This window comes from Pararge aegeria, chromosome 22 (genome assembly GCF_905163445.1).
Source record: "Pararge aegeria chromosome 22, ilParAegt1.1, whole genome shotgun sequence".
NCBI lineage: Eukaryota > Metazoa > Arthropoda > Insecta > Lepidoptera > Nymphalidae > Pararge > Pararge aegeria.
This window is the reverse complement of record NC_053201.1, coordinates 13291823-13312987: the sequence shown is the minus strand read 5'-3', so window position 1 is coordinate 13312987 and position 21165 is coordinate 13291823. Positions and strand designations below refer to the sequence as shown.

Below are 21165 nucleotides of genomic sequence, written 5' to 3'. Positions count from 1 at the left end.
AGAAAAAATAGCCACTACGTTTTAATCTTACATCAATTTTTTTTTAATCAAACCAAACTTGATCCTAATTGGCTTTTCACTATCACTAAATTCATCTCGAAAAGACTAGAATTCAGATTATGTAAACTTAAAGCGACTATATTCATAAAAAAAAGTAAAACATCTGATCTGCCATGTGAAGATGGTGTTTACTTTTTCTGTTTGCAATTGATAACAAAATAAATAAGAAATTTGCAATAAAAGAAATAAATTAACTTAAGAGTTATCGTTTATCAAAACTAGAATATATCCAATAATAATTTTTGAAAGAGTGTGACAATGACTTTGTGTTTGATGATGTGATCGACGTTTGTTCTAATTGTCGGAGATTGTAAACAAAATAATGTCTAATTTAGAAGATAAATCTAATACGAACGGCTTGGGCGATGAACCTCTCAAGAGATTGGCGTCGCTTAAACCTCCAAGGGACCTTTCGCTTGGAGGAATGAAACCCAACAAAAAAATATTTACTCCGAACTTGAACGTCGCTAGAAATAAGAATAAAGGGTAAGTAATTAACTATGGAAATAATGAAAGATTAGGCGAAGATTAGGTTAAAATAGGCTATGGGAGTCTCTACCGAGAAGAGTAGCTCTTCTCTAAGTTCTAACTTAAAAAATATGATAATTATATGCTAAAAATATGCAAGGTTCATAACAAAAAACTTAAAAAAAATTACCAGCAATTTGTGGGAATATGAAGAAAGACTTAAAAATCACTTATATTCCAAAAGATTACAATGTATCTATGAAAGTAGACTAAAGAGAAAAAAACATTATATAACACAAACAAATGTTGTACATAGAGGACAAAGCGCAATCTAGTGAGAACCAGCAATGTAATTAGTTGGCTGAGTTCAAATCCCAGCACCCACCTCTAACTTTCAACACCACCTCTTACTTTAAGTTATGTGCTTTTTAAATAAACTTGCTTCAACAGTGAAGAAAGAAATTGTGAGGAAACCTGCTTGCCTGAGAGATCTACATTATATTCTCAAAGTTGTGTGGAGTCCACCAAGCCGCATTGGGCCTGTGTGGTGACTACTGCCTTAACCCCTTCTCATTGTGGGAGGAGACCCATGCTCTAATGTGATGATGATGATGATGATGATAAGGTATAAGGTCTCATACTAGGCACCTCATCAAATACATGTGTCCATTAGTTATAACTAACTGTAGGTAAGAGGAAAAAACAATGGAAAAAACTCAAATAACATTTTGTTTCATGATTTTGTTTCTATGTTCCAGACCATCTGCAGCAAACTCCCGCGATCATAAAAAGGATGAAAAGAATAGGAAAGATAGGAAAAACGACAGGAATAAAAACTTAAAAAATGGCCCAAAAATTATTAAATCAAGTGGTGTTTTCTCTGAAGGTAAGTGACACAAACAATATCTAGGTACTTTTTAGCTATTCATCATCATCACCATATCCAATGGACGTCATCTGCTGGATATAGGTCTTTTGTAGGGAGTACCAAATACCACAGACTTGTGCTGTGGTATAATTACATATATTATTTGGTAAAATTCAAGTTCAAGTTCAAATTCAAAAATGTTTTATTCATGTAGACCTTATCACAGGAACTTATGAAGCATTCATAGCAATACGATGTTACCATTAATGTTAACAAAATTTGATAACCTAAAACTTAAGCTAGGACTAGATTGAAACGCACCCTGGTCTAAGAAGAGTTCACAATAAACTTAGCCTGTTTTTGTTTAGTGATCACCATCTCACAGTTAATTTTATATTTAGCTTAGAGCAATTCATACCCAAGCTTTTTTATCAATTATGAAATCGTTAGTACATAATTGATAAAAAAGGCGAATCGGTAAGAGCAGTGTGGGACGACCTCCAACCCGCTCATCAGATGACCTCAAAAAGGTGGAGGACAATAACGGAAGACAGTGTGCGGTGGCGTGCACTTGGGAAGGCTTATGTTCAGCAGTGGACGCTTGTGGGCTGTTGCCGATGATGATGATGAATAAGATAAATTCAATATTTTAGCATTTATTTGTTACTGTCATCATGTGTGTTGTAGCCAGCCAGTGTACATTAAGAACAACCAGAATTTACATTCAGCCATTATTGTATTATTACGTTATTTAAATAAACAAACAATACCTACTTGGAGTTACGTAGCTTTACATTGGTACCTACATATGTCGATACGCATGCAACTCGTGATCAATAAATTTGAAGGTTGGTAGTTAGAGATGCCATTAGTGATTTATTTATTGATTTTAATAGGAGTTAGCCAATAGCTTCACCCGAAGTAGGCTGATGTGAGACGAAAAGACGCTTAAAAATATAGTTTAGTTATTTACTAAAAAAATTATAATAATTACAAACAAAATAGATACCGGTAACCCTAGAGCGGGCAGTTACCTTGGCCAACGAATTAGTTTGGCCATCCAAAGGGGCAATGCTGCCAGCATCTTCGGAACTGTGCCTCGATGCGGTGGTTTCGAGGACGTTTTAGATTTTATTTAGTTTTAAATAGTTTATTTCAGGTTATATTTACAAAATAATTATTTTAAAGAACAATTACAAACTAACATTAATATATATAAAAAATATAAGCCGTCTAACAGTTCAGTCAAGGGCATGGGCCCATGACTGAACCGTTAGACGGCTTATATTTTTTGGGCATGGTACCCAAAATGCTGGGTCTGTTGCTCGTTTGAATTGCTAGACTTAGCCTTTGGGCTTATAAAACTTAGCCTTAGCCTTTGGGCAAATAAGAGCCAGCTCTTGGGTCACCAGACGTCAAGACAAAAATATTTTTTTATATAGAAACTGAATTTACTTTGAAACTATTAGTATTAGTGTATTGTCTAATGGTAAACGCAGCGTAGGTCGGCCCCAAACGAGGTGGACAGATGACATCAGGCGAGTAGCTGGGAGCCATTGGAGGCAAGCGGCCCAGGACCGTGCATTGTGGAACTCCCTACAAAAGACCTATGTCCAGCAGTGGATGTCAATTGGTTGAGGTGATGATGATGATATTCTCATTCACAATACCTTTTCTTTTCATTATATGGTGTTATTATATATTTATAATATAACTGTAACTTATTATATATTTTCATATGCTGTGTTTACTTTTAAGAAAACATAACACTTAGATAGAATAGTTAACGTTTTAAAAACGGTCGTATTAGTGTAAGTGTTTGTAAGTAGACCTAATAAATAAAATAAATAAATATTAGAGGTTAAATAATTACTTTCCTCTGTTAAATGGTATAAGCGACTAACCTTTTGTTCTAGAAACCATTCTAAAGTGGAGTGGTTTTTGATGCTTTGTTAATAGTTGTGTACACTGTTTCTTTAATTCTATGCTAATGATGTTTGAAATACAGAACTATTTAGCCTCTTTGCAGGTCTGGGCAGTGCAGAGAGAACATCAAGTCAATCAAGGGGTTCATACAGTAGAGACACTAACGCCCCCCCAGCATTGCATAAACCAACGATAAGGGTAAAGGATGTTATAAAGGTATGTCGCGCGATTTGTGAAAAACTGAATTTCAAGTCAATGAGCTAAATTTTTTTTTTTTTTCTGGTACAAGTTATCCCTTGACAATTTTTGTTTGCAATCTCACCTGGTGCTAAGTGACAGTGTAAGATGGTAGCGGGCTAAGGAGTATGGCAGTTATATTAAATGCACACCCCTAATCGATGTCTACCGGAACGCCTAATTGCTTAGCAATTCGTCTTTATCGGTAGGGTGGTAATACCTTCGGCTAGACCAGACCACCTTTGGAATGAGCACACAATAATCAACTTTAAATCGCGCGTAAAAGACTATTTTCTATCCAATAGGTAGTAAAATATGTAATGATTTTTATATCTATATATATACTCATATATTATTTATCTTTATATTATGTAGTATTAGTATGTAAAGTACATGTAGTGTATATCAATTATTTATTTTTAAATTGGATGTTGCCCTATCCCGTTTTCCGTACCAAACATGTTTCATCAACCAAAGTCGTCTGGAGGAGATCGTTTCAAGCGATAAGGCAGCCTTTGCGCATATATATTTATTTACCTTTTGTTTTTTTAGTTTGTTTTTTTTCTGTGTGTGCAATAAACACTCTATCTATCTATTATTGTATATTATTCGTAAAAGTTTTCATCAGTTATCCTAGTGCCCATAACACAAGCTACGCTTTGGGGCTAGATGGCTTTGTGTGTATGGTAGTAATATATTTTTTATTTCTTATTAATAGATTGACACTGAACTAGAGGAAAAGAAGATAAAAGAAGCCTTCGGCGACAGCACTGCTTATGAAGATGACAGTGAAGACTTCAAGACTGTGTTAGATATTGAGGCACCCGTCAAGCTACCAATGGATGACGGAGGTAATGTGGTGTTATTTGTATTTAAATATTACTTGCTTATTCATAAATAAGCCATCTTAATTAGATTTAACTAGAGCGTTCTCTTAAGAAATTGTTTTAAAACTTTGTAGAATAAAGGAGTGTTCTAAAAATTTTAGCACCAATGGGTCTGTCATTGGTGCTAAAATTTTTTATTGGTGTAAAACTTCAAACCAATATTTGTAAGTATTTTCCATAAACAACTAGGTTATGCCGTGATGAGATTGTGTCGCATTTTATTCGTTATACCCGATTATTTATATCGGACTAATTAGTTTAAAATATTTGATACCATATATAAATTATGTAAATTGTATATGCCAACCGAGTTGAAATGAACTAAGTTGGAAACTTGTATATTTAAAAATTTGTAACAAATAATTTAAATCTCAGTTGATATCAAATTTAGCTAACCACTGTTGAAAGTTACTACCAAATAAGTAAACTATAAAATTCATTTTGTGAAGAATATCCATTCATAATGTTATGATATTTGACTGCAGATCACAATGCCCTTATGGTCTCAAACTTGGATTTGAGCAGGCATCGTCTTACCCTTCCAAGCACTTTATCAGCAATAGGGTTATGTTTAAGAATAGACTGGACAAACATCAAAAAGACAAAGCACAAGAAATTATATAGAGCATCCGCGAGAGCTGTTTAGTCTGTCCAATAATCTTCTACATAGTTTAAAAATAATAGGTCTGGAACAATCTCTGAACATCGGTTTGCAGGTTGACGAATGCATAAGTTTAACATAAAAATACACCACACGCTGCATTTACTTGGTTAAGGCCCGTAAATGCAGTTAAAACCAGCCGAGAGCTGAGAAATGCAAATAATAATAACAATGTCTTAGTTCTCGCCGACCGATTTCGGCAACGGTCGTAAATCTCCAAAGAGGTTTACAAACTATGCGGGAGATGTTATTGTGCACGAGTGTGTGCGCTAAACACACTCCACTTCACTCTCTGTTCTCTCAATCTCTTAGTCCGACGGGTCCGTAAATCCGACACGATCGGAAAGAGATCACGCTCAGGACCGACAGCTTAATGTGCTCTCCGAAGCACGAGGTCACAAGCTGGTAGTTTCTTGATAGAAAAACCCATTTACGCGCGTAACATAAACCCACGCGTTAATAGGGACTACCCGGGAATCAATCCAGGGTTACTCTTTTTTGAAAATATTTCCTCAAAATTTGGAATTTTGTAATACTAATTGATCATTTTATAAGCTTCAATGAGATTGCCACTTTCTCGCCCACTTTTGACATGCTATGTAATGCGGAACAACGTAAAGTTGTCACTTTTTACGTGTACGACACATAATATAACAAATTAAATTTCTGCAAAAACTACTTGTTTATAGGGCTGTCAAACATAAAATCGGGTGTCAAGATTAAACAGGAGGTGTACGTCAAACAAGAGCCATCTGAAGAGGGTGACAGTAAGACCGCTTTCTTAAGGGATCATCCAATAGTTACGTCACACAAACATACATAACTCAGTGCTTATTTTATTTATTTATTTATAACTAGCGTACCCAGCCCGCTTCGCCGGGCTAGATTTTGCTTTATTTTATTTAAACAATAAACTTCACTAAACTCGTTAAATTTTTAATTTAAGTCTCATAATATATGAAATCATTTATTTCTCTCCGTATTCATTCTCTTCTCGAGCGGGTGAAGATCACTATCTACACCGATGTACACCCAACAATAGAATATAATCATAGTAAATAAAAGCTGTATTTGACAGTTCAAAAATAGGAGTGCTCCGATCGTCACCAAACTTTACAGGATTACTCGCCCGGTCAATCCGGAGATTCCCTGAAAGATTCATTGAAATCGGTCCAGCCATTTCGGAGCCTATACGGAACATACCGACACACTTTCTCTTTTATATATATAGATTTGTAATCCACTACACTAAGATTTTACTACGACTTTTTTTTTATTATCTCACCTGGTGGTAAATTATCATGCAGTCTAAGATGGCACCGGCAGAAATAGTTATTAACACGTCGATTGCCCAGTGGCTATGACTTCGGCTTTACTTTCGGGGGGCCGAGTTCGAATATAAGCACGCACCTCTTTTCTAAGTTATGTGTCAACGGTGAAGGAAAACATCGTGAGAAAATCTGCATGCCAGCCTGCATCACACACCTTTATGCAGGCTGGAGTCCACCAATCCGCACTGGGCCAGCGTGGTGGACTACGTTCTACGTTTCTATTGTGGAAGGAGACTCGTGCTCTGTAGTAGGCCGGTAATGGGTTGTTGATGCCCCCCCCCCCATCTTATTTATGCACCCGTATCTCTCTATTTGTCATACCCCCTTCACGTGTGATCTCTCCCCGCCCTCCCTACGTGTGACTTAATTAATGGATGATCACTATTTGAGCGCATCACGTGAACGCCCGGCGAACAGTTTCGTTGCGGCGGTGTGGTGCAAAACATAAACATACAGATTGCTTTTCGCCGTAGAGCTCTCGATATTCTGTAATGTCGGCTAGTTCTATTTATTTATTTTACTTTATATTTGCATCGTAGGTACTTAAGGGCGTAAGAACACACCTTAATAACTCCGTTAAAAGCCTGGTCTTCAAATTTTTTATAGTAATACTTATATTTGTCATTCTTTCAATGGTAATAAAGATAATAAAAATGCTATGATAATAATTTCAGTACTTGCGGATTCTTTAAAAATTTTTTTTATAAAAGAAAAATTTGTCACTACGTGCTATCTTGGAAACATAGTCGAAGTTTTTAATGAAATAAGTTCTTACGTCCTTCAGTTTGCGTTTCGTTTGTAAGTCACCATTAATCGTTAACGCCTATCCGCATTAAAGTAGAGTGGTGGGCTTAATCTCTATATCCCTCGATCATGCTGTTGCTAAGCCGATTTCTGAGGATAATAATTATTAAATTTTCGTAAATGGAATAAAAAAAAAATCGAAACAGATAGCATGGGACCGAGACAAAAATTATATATATATATAAATTATATGCAAATTGTTTCCATTTTTACGCCAATTTTTTTTTTTTAATTCTACTGCAGGTTAGCCATTGACAAAGTGATGGTAGCCGGCTAAACTATTAGGGAGTATGGTAGTCATACCCCTAACCGGTTTCTACACGACCGCGGCATCGCACCGGAACGCTAAATCGCTTAGCCGCACGTCTTAGTCGGTAGGGTGGTAACTAACCTCGGTCAAACCCTTTCACCAGACCAAATCAGAGAACATTTTGCATGTTCTCTGATTTGGTCTGGTGAATTATAAATTCCCAAATTGCCCCTGGCGAAACCGGGACCTCCTATTTAAATTCTCGGCGTTCACCGTTGCGCCAGGGAGGTCGTGGTTACCAGCCACGGCCCCCCACTAGAAAAAAAAGCCCCCCACTAGAAAAAAAACCAACACTCGGACAGTTTATAAAGCTGTGGGAAGAGATGTATCCTTTACCCGGGAAGAAAAATGTCTCCTACCCACGCTAGTCGTACAGGTTTTCTTGTAGAGATTTTAACGCACCACCTTCTGTACTGGATATTAAGCGACATATAAAGATATATTTCCAGTTCCAAATGTTAAGCCAAAGCCGCCATTGGTGGATGTGAAAGAGTCGTTTGAGGAGAACTCTGTGGCTGATTTATTGCGGAGCGACAAGCCGTCTCTTATACTACTACAGGTATTTACTAGTCTTTATGTTACATTAACCCAACTCTGCTTTATACCTTCAGTCACGCAAGCTGGTTTGCGAATTTGTTATTTTGTTATTGCTACGACTTCAGCGTACCTTAGGGGACGTCCATAAATTACGTTAGGTTTTTTTTTTTAATTTTCTGACCCTTTGTTCCAACCTTGTGAGATGTCGTGAGATTTTATCCAACCCAACTGGACGTGAGATTTTCAAAATGTGCGTGCTTTTATTTACGAGTTAAGACTAGTAATCAATATTGCTGAGAGTTTAATTATAAGTGTAATAAAAAGTTAACAATCTGGGTGGACTGAAATAATATAACTTTTTTTTAATTCCATCAGAACAAAATGGCGTGATATTTGCCGAGACCCTCCCTCTCTCCAACGTAAGATCAGATCTTAAACATCTCACGTACTTTATGAACGCCCCCTTACGGGGGTGCTGAGTTCGGTTTTAGGTACTTTGTACGTATCTTTAATAGGGTTGTCACAAGTAAACCCTTATTAACCAAAAGTAAATATGCTTCTTTTGTTTTAATATTTTATTATAACACAGGATAATTCCTTATGAAATATACTTATGCACCCATCAATAGTATTTCGTAATTTCGTTACACGTTGTATATTAATGATGTTATATGTTGATGAGCGACGTTGAGGCGCCATTAATAAATAACATAGTATAGTTTTGTTATTTGTACGTGCAGCTAGCAGACACGTTGCCTGGAAGGGGTGGCGGCGGGGAAGAGGGGGGTCAACGAAAACAGGACCAGCCCGCACCCTCCACTTCCACGGGGGAGGAGGAGGAAGAGAAAAACGTAAGTTAATTTTAACACTGTTACAAGAATTTATCAAAATTAGCAAATGTGCGGTTCAGTGTCGCGCACCTGGAATATTTAAATCTAATCGCGACATCGTACCGGAACGCTAACTCGCTTAGCGGCCCGAAGCCGCCTACCACATCAAGCACCTGGTTCTGACACGGCACCGTATGCTGTGTGATAGAGTACGACATTGCCCACTTTTTGTTAATTCATTCTTTAATAGCGCGAGTCAACCTGTATTCTTCGTTTCGTCCCAGGTGGATACCAGATGTCGCCTCTCCGATTTAGAAGAGGGTAGAATTGGAAAACTTCGCGTGCACCGCTCGGGGCGTGTTACTCTTGCGCTGGGAGATACTATATTTGAGGTAAAGTTTTCTAGTCATCATTATTCAATTGCTTAAAACGCACATAACTTAGAAAATATGTGAGCCATCACGGGACGCCTGGTAGATGTGAAACATCAAAATTATTTTGGCACAAAAGTAGGTACCTACAGATTACGACAGGAACTAAATATGATATGATAAAAAAATACGAATTTTGACAAAAGTTCCTTTAAGATCGTGACAACTTTATTATTTTCATTAGTTACTTCCGTAATAGTTACATTGTTTGTTGCCTCTTACGATATTACTGTGACAATAAGTCGATGATAGCTGAAATATGTTACGAAAGTATTAGACATAACCATATCAAGATATCTAATAAATACAGCATCTATTGTTGTTCCATAATATCTTGTCGTATCTGTATTGTTATTAATTTCCAGTTGAAATTTTTCTTGTAGGAAGGTACCTAATTATTGGCATTGATAATTTTTTTTCCAAAATTAACATTAAAATCCCCAGCCAAAGTTAATGGTAACTTATTTTTTAGGATTCAAAAAATTATTACCTAAAGATTACGTATTATAGCGTAGCGAAGCGTCGCCACGGTGTGTATCGCCACGCCAACAAGCAGGTTTACCCTCCGCCAAAAGATGTTTCACATCAAAAGTTAGAGGAGGGTGTTGTGGTTCGAAGTCTGGCCCCGAAGCCGACGTCTCAACTGACGCCGCTAATCCGTTTCATCATCACGACAGGTATGTTCGGGCACCAAGGCATCGTTCTACCAGGAGGTGGTGTCCGTGGCGACGGATGACGCGTCTCGCTCAGCGTGTATGGTGTCGCTTGGCGCCTTGCAGCACAAACTCAACATCACGCCGCACTGGGGCGACATGTTCCACAAAATGTCCCTCTAATGGGACGGACAGCTGTTTATATATAAACTATCTTCCCGGTGTGACAGTGTATACGTAATTTTTTTTTGACGTGGCAACGTCTTATAATTCGATGGAGCCGGCTGCACGCACGGCGCTGCGGCGTTACCTCGCTCTGAGGCGTTCCATTCAAGGCTTGAAGTGCAAGCGAGAGCGCGGAACGAGCGACAAAGAGGCACAGTCGGCCTCCGCGTTCGACATCTGTCTCTCTCCTACTTGAGTGAGCGATGCGTCCGCGTGGATAGCTTCTATACAATAATACATTTACATGTTTTCGGCAAAAATGAAGTGCAGTGAAAAGTGAATGTGGTGTCAATTGTTTATAGCAACGATAATATCTATCAAACAAATAAAATTAAAATTTTCTTTTGAAAAATGCAACCATTCCATCAGTATTTTCTTACGACGTTGTCACGTTCAACTATCGTCAGTAAGCCGATTTTACAGACAACCAATTTTTTTTGTATTGTATGTGTCTCACATGTCCCTCTCATTGGGACACCTGTTGATTTCATTTCGTATTGTTCTACATACTTCACATGCCACTCTAATCGGACGGAAAGCTGTTTATTAGTAGTGTCTCTGATGGAATAGTAAATTGTTATTTGTGTTTAATTTCGCAGCGCATTACATATTTCACATAATGTCCCTTCAATGTAACGGACAGCTGTTATAAGTGTGTACTGATGGAATATTAATTTGTTATAAACATTATTATTTGTGATTTATTTTTCAGTGTATTACTTACTTCATATACCAGTCCTCGAGTGGGAGGGACAGCAGTTTATAAACTAGCTTTTCTATGGGACAGTAAACAGTTACAGGCATTATTTTTTTTGGGTTTTTTGTGTATTGTATGTGTGTTCCACATGTCCCTCTCTCTCATTGGAAGGACAGCTGTTGATAAATGGTGTTCTTCTGCTTGAACAATAAACTCCTATAAACATTATTATTAGTTTTATTGTAGTTGTTATCAAAGTGCTTATATATTAGGCCTATTTGAAATAAAATAATTTATTTCATATTGTTTAGCATTCTAACTACATTGGTTTATGTCATATAAAAATACGACATTACTTTTGTGTAATAGTACTGTTTGTTTCCCTTGCAAAGCTAATAAATAAATAAATTCTTCCCAACAGGCTAAAATCGGACTGACATTAGTTTAGTAGTTGTGTCCCTCTGTCTGTGTCCAGCTGGGATGTTATTATAAAACTGGCATTTATCAATATAAAATTCATTAGTTTGGTAGTCATAAAAACCTGATACTAAATAATACTGTACTACATTTAGTATTATTTTACAATCGGATGAGATAACAATGTTAGAAAGCCCACTATTCAGAATTTGTACTTCTGAACATGGTACTGTTATAATGTTGCATTAATTTATCGTCTCGTACATTAATGTAGCAACTATCCAAGCCGAGAATTAAGGGAAAAACGTTTATGCTCAAGGTGGCCATTTTCAATGTATTGCGCTTGGAAACTAGGTTTTTTATTTGCAAAATTATTCCTACCAAATTTAAGCTGACTCCACCTAGTTCCATGATATATTCCTATGGCTGCACGGTAGAAATGCGTTTTCCAGAGAGTGGCCATACTTTGGAGTCTAGAATTCTGATAGACATCTCCTTTTACAAACTACCTTAGGAAACGCTATTGAACTATATGCGTCTACAGTGGAAGATGTACAGCGGAGTGGGTACATGTTCAGTGCAATTCCACATAACAACAAACACACTCACACAAACATGGTAAAAAAAATCTTATTTCGATATACTAAATTTCTTTATTACAGCTTATAAAAATTTAACACTAAGCGCTAGTTTTCTCAATATTTTTCTCATATACGATAGGTGTATCTCTACCAGGGTACTGGTTTCCTTTTAAATCAATTGCATAGTTGTAATCTATTGGGTTGGCTAAGGCTTGGTCTATGGCTGCGTCTAGATTCTCTGGTGTGATAAACGTTGAACTGAGTTCCTGTAAAAGAAATACTCATTTTATATACTTTAAAGTATCAATTGCAGCTTAAGCTCCGAGAACTTCGATAAAGCAAGTAATAAATAGAGAAGATTGGATGAGGCTTTTTTCAAAGAATCACATAGTTAGGAAATATATACAACTCTACTTTACTAACTAGTAATAAACTAGTAGTAATACAACTTATAGTATAACTCTGAACAAATATAAAAAAAATAGGTCTTTGATAGTGTCATTAGTGTGTTTGGAACTTCAGATATAGCTACCTTTTGCTCTCTGATCTGCTCAGAGGCTTTTGTAATTCTCTTCTTGAATTCTGTATCTTTAGTCTCCATCCGTTTAAAAGCATAGTCCTCCATGGCAGCCAACTCTAACTTTCTTCTCTCTTCTCTTTCTGCTGCCACCTGGTCAAAAGCATATTATTTTAATATACACAAAGTAGCTGACCAGTCACAACCCTCAGTGCTTTTTTTAGGATATAAGATTGCACATAAAATAAATACTGAATAGGACATACTACACTGACAATGTCACTTTTAAGTTGAGAAGTTGTACAATGCTTTCTTGGTTTGCATAATTCTACCACTAAAACCGTCCTCACAATTGAAGTTTTGTGCTTCCAAATTTCAATCGCTTCACAAACTAGTCTTGGAATATAGTGATGGTCGGTGGAGAGAAGTTTAGGTTGGAGCCCTTTTGATAGACTAAATCCAATTGATAACAGACTTGTGAAGAGGCAAGTTTAACAAGATGTTTAATTCTTTGGAATACTAATTATTTCAAGTTGACCCACTTTTAAGCACATGTCTGACAAGATGTGACGTGAGTGACTACCACCATATACTGAAGTAACTATTACACAGCCGATTGGCGCAGTTTGCAGCAACCCTGCTTTCTGAGCCCAGGGCCATGGGTTCGATTCCCACAACTGGAAAATGTTTGTGTGATTAGCATGAATGTTTGTCAGTGTCTAGGTGTTTATATGTATATTCTAAGTATTTATGTATATTATTCATAAAAATATTCATCAGACGTCTTAGTACCCATAACACAAGCTATGCTTACTTTGGGGCTAGACAGCGCTGTGTGTATTGTCGTAGTATATTTATTTATTATTATTTATTTATTACAGGCACTTTAGGCTTAATACCTAGGCCCCAGATTGATGAACTCAGGGTGGCATGTTGCAGGACGAGTTCCTTGCATACCCTGCTTAGAGTTGCCTTGTTAATTGGATTGGCGCAGTGGGCAGCAACCCTGCTTTCTGAGTCCAAGGCTGTGGGTTAGATTCCCACAACTGAAAAATGTTAGTGCAATGAACATTAATGTTTTTCAGTGTCTGAGTGTTTATTTATATTATAAGTAAATATGTATATTATTCAATAAAAAATATTCAACAGTCATCTTCGTACCCATAACACAAGTTACGCTTACTTTGGGGCTAGATGGCGCTGTGTGTATTGTCGTAGTATATTTATTATTATTATTAATTATTAGGCGATTTCGAATTAGGTTTCCCAAATACCATCAGGTGGACCATCATCTTGGTCAGTCAACTGTTACTAAGAGAGGAAGAAAAAGTATCTTACCTGAGTGTTCCACTTAACGTTTAATTGAACACACTTCTCCCACTCATCCGCTTCTAAGCGTTGAGACATAGCGGAACTGGCACTTTCGAGTGATGATTTCTCCCTTATCATTTCTTCGTGGTAAAAGCGCCTTATTGCACGCATTTGTGTTTTATAGTTGTTGTTTATACGTAGCAGCTCCAGACGCTCCTCTTCGCTGATCACTGGACGTTTTGGTATCCGATAAATTTTGCTCTTGGCCACTGGCAACCATCTGGGTTTTCGGTGAGCTCCAGCAATTTGTGTTACCAATGGACATGTTTGTTTGACAATAAGGTGTTTAAAGTTCATCATTATATTGTACGTTATAAATCCTCTTACACTTATTCTTATTTCTTTGGAAATTAATCACGAAAAATAATTCATATTTCATAAATGTCAACTCAATTAATTCAATTCAATTCTTGTTTATGGCTTTTGTCTGTGCCAACTGGGCACAAGGTACTTCGCCAATGTCTTGTAGATGAAGAAGGCACGAAGGAGATTGATCGGTGAAACTAATGAAAAGTTAATTTTGAATTTGTACCAAGAAATAGTTGTTATTAGCTAGTTAGCTCTTTAACCTAAGGCAGCACAGACAACACATGCATATATATCTAACACGGATATTTTTTGTACATTACACTTTAATTTTATTACTTACTATATATTTACATAAAAATCTACAATAAGGACTGAAAACAAACATTAAAAAACATTTAACACTCAAAGGACGGGGGACTTTGGGAGGAAGAACGTCATAGAGGGGATAGGTAAGTTTGGGACAGTTAAAAATAATATGAGTTATAGTGCCCTCATCCAAGCCACACTCACAGATGGAGTTGTCCCTTATCCGGAGTTTGGCCAGATGTACAGGTGTGCTAGCATGACCAAGACGCAATCGGGAAATTGTGGATGAAGTCCAGCGATTTGTACTCCGAGAGTGACAAAACCAGGGTTGTCTTGGTATGTTTTGTTGGATGGTAGCGTAAAACTTACCCTTAACCAATTTGGAATCATTCCAAAAAATTTTCCAGGCTGTTTCCATATATGTTTTGGCAAGAGTACATAGGTCATGCGATGAATTTTTAAAATGATCTAGAGAACCTGACTCAACAGCTGTTTTGGCACATGAGTCAGCAGTCTCGTTTCCTGGAATACCTGAGTGGCTTGGAATCCAAACCAGTAAGATGAATAGTCCTTTTTGATTGCAAGAGAGCAGAGCCTTCCGGATTTTTAAGATAATGGGAAATCGTGATTTGCTGCGAAAGGGGTTTTCTTTAATAGACATTAAACAGCTTAAAGAGTCAGTCAGAATAACCGTCTGTTGTACGTTATGGGACAGTGCAAACAGGATTGCTTCCAAAAGAGCAATGGCCTCTCCGGTAAACACAGAAGACTCGGGAGGGCATTTAAATTTTAAAACAATTCTGTAAACAGGAACCCAACATGCAGCACCAACACAACCTTCTGGAGACAGCTTTGAAGCATCAGTATATATAATAAGATGATTTGACCAATTTTGACTAATATGCTTTTGTAGTTTGATATTGGTATCTGGGGATCCTTTACTCAGACCTAGATCTGTGATGATGGAAGGGTTGTATATTAATGCTTTAAATGGGGTTGAATATAGTGGGTTGATTGTGAAAGATGTCAGGGGATTAGGAAGGCTGGTATACTTTAGGAAACTATCTAGCAAGTAGGAAGACGAGTTACGGGAGCAAGGTGCGTGTGATAGTTGGCTTAGTCGGTGCCAAAGAGGATGGGATGACAGCTGTAACATCTTGCTGATAAAGCGGTCACATAGATATTGTCGACGGATGGATAGAGGAGGGTCAACGCATTCTACCTGCAAAGCATTAGTGGGGGAGGATTTCATTGCACCTAGAATAATTCTAAGGCATCTATACTGAATTTTATTTAACTTTTCAGCAGCTGATTTATTAAAAGGCTCTAAAACAAACATACAGTAATCCATGTGGCTACGTACTAAGGCATTATATAATAATTTTAAAGTATAGGGGTGAGCACCCCACCAAACTCCCGCTATTGCTCGTAGTACATTGATGCCTTTTTCACATTTTTTGATAATGTGTTCAGAATGAGCAATTCCATTCAGTCGTGTGTCTAAATAAACACCTAAAAATTTAGCTTTAACTGCAAGGTTGATTGCTTGACCTTCAAATGAGATGTTGAGGTTCGGGAGGTATCTCTTCCTTGTAAATACCACTGCCTGACATTTGCCCACTGATAGGGACAAGCCATGGTCAGACAGCCACTGGCCTAGATAATACAAAGCAGAATTGATACGACAGGATACTTCCTCTATACTGCCTGAGCTGTGATAGAGGACAATATCATCAGCATATTGTAAAATGGTACAAAAACTAGAAACAGACAATTCGAGGTCGTGGGTATATATGCTATAGAGCAGAGGACTGAGAACAGAGCCTTGAGGGAGGCCTTTCCAGATTAATCTGGGGGGAAGAGAATTATTCTGATGCTTTACCAGAACATATCTGCAAAACAGCAGATTACATATGAAATGAACCATCCTCGAGGGAACACTCAGCTTAAGTAGTTTCTGCCTGAGCACCGGAAGTAGGACATTATCATATGCAGAAGCAATATCAAGAAAAGCACCCACAAGGTACTCTCCTTTTGTAAAGGCTAATCTAATATCTGTTGTTAATACACTGAGACTGTCTGTTGTACTCATACCCTTCCGAAACCCAAATTGGGAGGAGGGGAGAATATTTCTACTTTCCATTAACCATTCCAGTCGGTTTTTAAGGAGATGTTCTGTAACTTTAGCTAAAGTAGATGACAAAGCTATGGGTCTATATGAATTTGAATTAAGGGGATTTTTATAAGGTTTAAGGATAGGAATAACAATTTGAGATTTCCAGGAGTTTGGGATAGAACCAGTTTCCAAACATTTATTGATTATTTTAAGGTAATAAATTTTAGCTTTGTCATTTAAGTTAGCCAGGAAAGAATATGGAACGCCATCTTCCCCTGGAGCTGTATCTTTTAAACCATTGAGAGCAATTTGAAGCTCAGAAAAGGAAAAGGGGGCATCCATTTCATCCGTAGCTGGAGCTGGCGTAGTAGTTAGAAATGAGTCCACATAGGGAACATAAGGTGGAGCTAATTTGTCTGCAAAGTTGTTAAGCCAGTCAGAAGGATTATTTGAGGAAGGATCAATGTGGCTCAGGGAGCGACGGAATCTCCTCATATTTTCCCACACAATGGTGGAGGGTGAACGAGGGCTAAGCGATTCACAGAACTGCGTCCAACTTGCTCTTTTCTTTTTGAAGACTAATCTTTTAATTTTAGCATCTAGTTTTTGGTAACTATTAAAGTTATCCTGAGTCATGCAGGCTGAGTATAATTCTTCTGCAGCAGATCTTTTACCAAATAAATCGCTGCATTCATCATCCCACCAAGGAGAGGAAAGCAGCGGATTTTTCACAGGGTGTTTTTTTGGAATATGGGAATCGGCCGAAGATATAAGAGATTTTAAAAAGAGATCATAGCATACCAGAATGTTTCCATCACTTTCCAAATCGGGCAGAGTGTCTACAATGCAATCAACGGATAGGGCATAATCTTCCCAATTTGCTTTTTTAAGTTTATACTTTAAAAGGGGATCATAGTTAGGGGTAGGTAAGGATTTATTATTTAATGTAACAATTATAGGAAAATGATCACTGCCACAGGTTGACTGTAGCACGTTCCAAGTCAGGCGCGATGCTAGGTTAGCCGAACATAGGGTGAGATCAACCGCTGATTTAGGGTTCTGATTGGGGTATACCCTTCGAGTAGGAGAACCGTCATTGAGGATGCAAAGACTGACATCATCAAGTAAATCAATCAGCAATGGAGAAAACCCGTCACTAGCATGGCACCCCCACATCGTGTGGTGGGTGTTAAAATCACCCATGGCTATGATAGGGCTGGGAAGGGACGACAAGATTGCTTGTAATTCGGGAATAATAGAAGATGAGGGATGAGGAATATACAGAGATACAAAAGATATGTCTAGGGTACGGACAGCAACAGCATTGATCTGTTGACTGTGGGAAGGAAGAGCGATTTGGGTGTAGGGGAGGGAGTGCCGTAGAAATACAGCACTGCCTGCATACCCATCACTCCTGTCATCCCTCAAACAGGAGAAGCCCGGCACCCGTAATCGTGAACCAGGCCTCAACCATGTCTCCGAGATGGCAAGAATGGTGGGATTATGAAGGTTAATCAGAGAGATTAACTCATGTTTCTTGGGACGTAAACTTTTACAGTTCCACTGTAGCAGGGTTATTGGGCCCATTTTGGAGTAGTTTAAAAAGTTGGCTTAAGTTTTTGGCAACGTTGGGCGGTAAGGGAATTTCACTACATGGAGCGACAATACTAAGTAGAAATTCGGAGATAAACTCAAGCATTTTACCTTGGGAGGGAGGGTTCTCAACATTGTTGTTGAGAGCGCATCCATTAGGAAGGGATGAGGAGTAATCACCGACAATAGTCTGAACAGCTTTTTTATCGTAGCCCTTTGCTAGAGGAGCTCGGGGACGAGGAGAGCGGAAAACTGTTTGCCGGTAGGAGGTTTTGGTGGAAGTTACATTAGTAGGAGTAAACATTTCTTTTGTTATCTCAGCATAGGACCTGCGGACAGGAGGAAACTGAGATGATGCTTCAATGTAAGATTTATTATTCTGAGACATGACCATTTTAATAGATTGCTGCCTGGAGAATTCTGGGCAGTCTTTATCAGTAGCAAAATGACTACCAGAGCAGTGTAAACATGTAGATAATTCCTTGATGACCAAACATGAGTCACCTGTATGGGGCTGAGCACATCTGTAGCATCTGGGCTTAGATCTGCAGATTGTTTTAATGTGGCCAAAACGACAGCAGTTCTGGCACTGTATTGTTGGAAGTTTATATGTTTCAACTGGCAGTGAGGTGTGGTATGAATATACCTTAGCAGGAAGCATTTGCCCCCTGAAGGTTAGGATAACAGATTGGGTAGGCACCCAAGTGATGACACCCTCTGTGACAGATTTTCTATTCAGTCGCCTTGATTTCAGAACCTCACCACAGCCAGGCGGGAGCTCTAGCGAATCAACAAGCTCGTCCATCGACCAGTCCACGGGAACTCCTTTCACCAGCCCCATTCTGGTTATGTTGTATGTGGGAATTATAGCTCTATATTTGCATAACTTCAAAACTGGACTAACCAGAAAGTTGTTGGCAGCTTGGGCAGAAGTAAACTCTACAGTAATTTTGTTGCGGCCTATATTTTTGACGCCGTCGTGGATAATTGAACCAATTTTGTGTTTGTGCAAGAATTGACCGAAATTTATAGCCCGTAATGACGCTCCAGAGGATGGGTCCTCCACTTCCCGTGAGACTTGGACAATAAAAGGCCCATTATCATCGTCAGAGTATGACTTGGCGCCTTCGGTGAAGGAAGGATGTATGTAAAGGCTTTGAACGGATGGGTTTACCTGAGTAGGATCAGTTATAGTTTTTTTGGCCGCATATACGTTGGTATCCTCTCCTTGTCGTTTGCGAGACGAGGCTGATGCCCCCGGGTCGGGCGGCTCAGGAGGTGTATCTAGATCCATTTTACTGGAAACACTATAACTACAGACACATAATAAATATTTAACCAACACCAAATACGGTTAGATTTATACGAATATCACCAATGACAACTATTTCTGCTGCTGTGTAAATTCACATAAAACACCGAAATTACACCGGAATCTCACTAACACGTGTGCACTAATTGACAGGCCAAGTTACAGTTCAATATAAACAACACCAAATCCTTTTCAAGACGAGTTTACAATAAAATCAAAGAAAAATTTGAAAAAACCGCGTCCGCCATGTACGAAGTTTCCCGCCCGTCAACTCAATTAGTTAACCTGTTTAAATTTTAATGTCAAAATAATCAAATCTCAAGAATCTGTGTCAACTGTCACATACAAACAGCGTAGACAGAGCAGTAAATAGACGAATGGTTGGCGTGCCGCTTGTGAGACAGAGCATATTTGAGAAGTGTTGCCATACATTTTTTTTACCCCGATTCTAAGGTCCCAGATTTCAGGTCTTCTACCACACTTATAGTTTGTTGGTATTTGTTTATTACTATTTGTTCCATACAAAATTTATTTATTTACTTCCAACTTAGACTAGTTTTACAGGAATTTTCCTAATGCACTAGCGTAGATACTTATGCCTACCTACATACTAAACTTTATCAGTGTAGCAAAATGTGGGCATTTGTTTCATAAGAAGCAGCTGCACTTAGAAACATATCCTAAAGGAACTGCATAATAATTTTTAATGTTCCGTAATTAACTTAATTGTAAAAAGGGAACATTTATGGAATAACATTAGTACGTTGGTCTGTGAAGCAATTTTGCAGTTTTTTTTTGAGAAAGGCTCGTGAGCTCGTGATTAGTTGGAAGATGAAAGCGGAGCGGCTAGCTTCCAGGCAACTTTGTCATTAACATTATAAATCTATATATATACAAACTAAAGATGATTTTATAGTAGGCTAATAAACAAAAAGTGTCATAATTATATCATCCAGCATATCTCCATACAATGAAAACTCAAAAGCTAAATTATTCACTGACCAGTGTTGGAACAGCGTTAGGTTACAAAGTTTGTTCTTTTTAATGACCATATTTTTATGAAAGTGTTTGCTGCAAATCTTTGAACTCTTTTTGGGTGTCCAATTAGTGCGACCTGTGGATTCAACCCATAGCAACAATAAATTATGAACCGTAGGAAAACTGGAACAAAATATTTTAAACATAATTTTTAATAATACTTGGGAGATTCGTTTCTCCGCATAGTATAGTTCTAAGTTTACTTTTCTGTACATGAAAATGGTCAAAGACTATCTTCGATGGATTCCGTAATATTTCGAGGAGTATCACTATCACTTTTACATCCTAAAACACTGCACCGAACCATGTTTTCGCAGAAATTCTTGACGGAAGCTGGTTATTAACAATGTCAAATTAGTTAGGTCTGTATTTTTGTGCTCACAATCCGTTTATCTTGAATTTCTTACAAATAAAAGTATCTCTTACTAATAAAACGATGGCTAACTGTCAAACTGGTTTCGCAAAGTGCTTTGCTAATCCATGAAAAAACCGGCACGCGGTATGAGACAAAAGACCCTATCGCTTTATCTCGCTTATTTACAAGACGTATACATAAGTTGTTCTCTTATTTGTGTGAATGCGACGGATGCTATCCATTTGTCTATTTACTTCTCTGTCTACGACAAACAGACTACAGTCCTATACAATTTGAGCTTTTTATTTCGGACTGCACTACCATA

General features: G+C 37.9%; 2 protein-coding genes across 3 annotated transcripts; one reads left to right on the top strand and one right to left on the bottom strand.

Annotated features, from left to right (window-relative positions):
• The first annotated feature begins 169 nt into the window (after positions 1-169).
• Positions 170-10321, top strand: LOC120633882 (DNA-directed RNA polymerase III subunit RPC4). Of its 2 annotated transcripts, XM_039904265.1 has the most exons (9): positions 170-546; positions 1287-1414; positions 3426-3538; positions 4278-4410; positions 5797-5874; positions 8002-8111; positions 8830-8940; positions 9204-9311; positions 10028-10320. In XM_039904265.1, exons 1-9 carry the CDS (start codon positions 383-385, stop codon positions 10184-10186), a joined length of 1104 nt encoding a protein of 367 aa, XP_039760199.1. In that variant the 5' UTR covers positions 170-382; the 3' UTR covers positions 10187-10320. The 2 variants fall into 2 exon arrangements, with proteins under 2 accessions (XP_039760199.1, XP_039760200.1); XM_039904266.1 differs by lacking the exon at positions 5797-5874 and having other exon boundaries at positions 10028-10321.
• A 1654-nt stretch (positions 10322-11975) lies between these two features.
• Positions 11976-19801, bottom strand: LOC120633690 (probable 28S ribosomal protein S26, mitochondrial). Its single transcript, XM_039904004.1, has 4 exons — positions 19719-19801; positions 13779-14199; positions 12456-12593; positions 11976-12189 (listed from the first exon to the last, which is right to left on the bottom strand). The coding sequence occupies exons 2-4, from the start codon at positions 14109-14111 to the stop codon at positions 12022-12024; spliced, it is 639 nt and encodes a 212-aa protein (XP_039759938.1). The 5' UTR covers positions 14112-14199; positions 19719-19801; the 3' UTR covers positions 11976-12021.
• Positions 19802-21165: the final 1364 nt, after the last annotated feature.

Coding starts and splice junctions, on each gene's coding strand:
- LOC120633882 (XM_039904265.1), top strand. CDS start 383: ATGTCTAATTTAGAAGATAAATCTAATACGAACGGCTTGGGCGATGAA. Junction 4,411..5,796: donor GCTACCAATGGATGACGGAG/GTAATGTGGTGT, acceptor ACTTGTTTATAG/GGCTGTCAAACATAAAATCG. Junction 5,875..8,001: donor GCCATCTGAAGAGGGTGACA/GTAAGACCGCTT, acceptor ATATATTTCCAG/TTCCAAATGTTAAGCCAAAG.
- LOC120633690 (XM_039904004.1), bottom strand. CDS start 14,111: ATGATGAACTTTAAACACCTTATTGTCAAACAAACATGTCCATTGGTA. Junction 12,594..13,778: donor ACGTTAAGTGGAACACTCAG/GTAAGATACTTT, acceptor GCTTTTGACCAG/GTGGCAGCAGAAAGAGAAGA. Junction 12,190..12,455: donor AGCAGATCAGAGAGCAAAAG/GTAGCTATATCT, acceptor TTTCTTTTACAG/GAACTCAGTTCAACGTTTAT.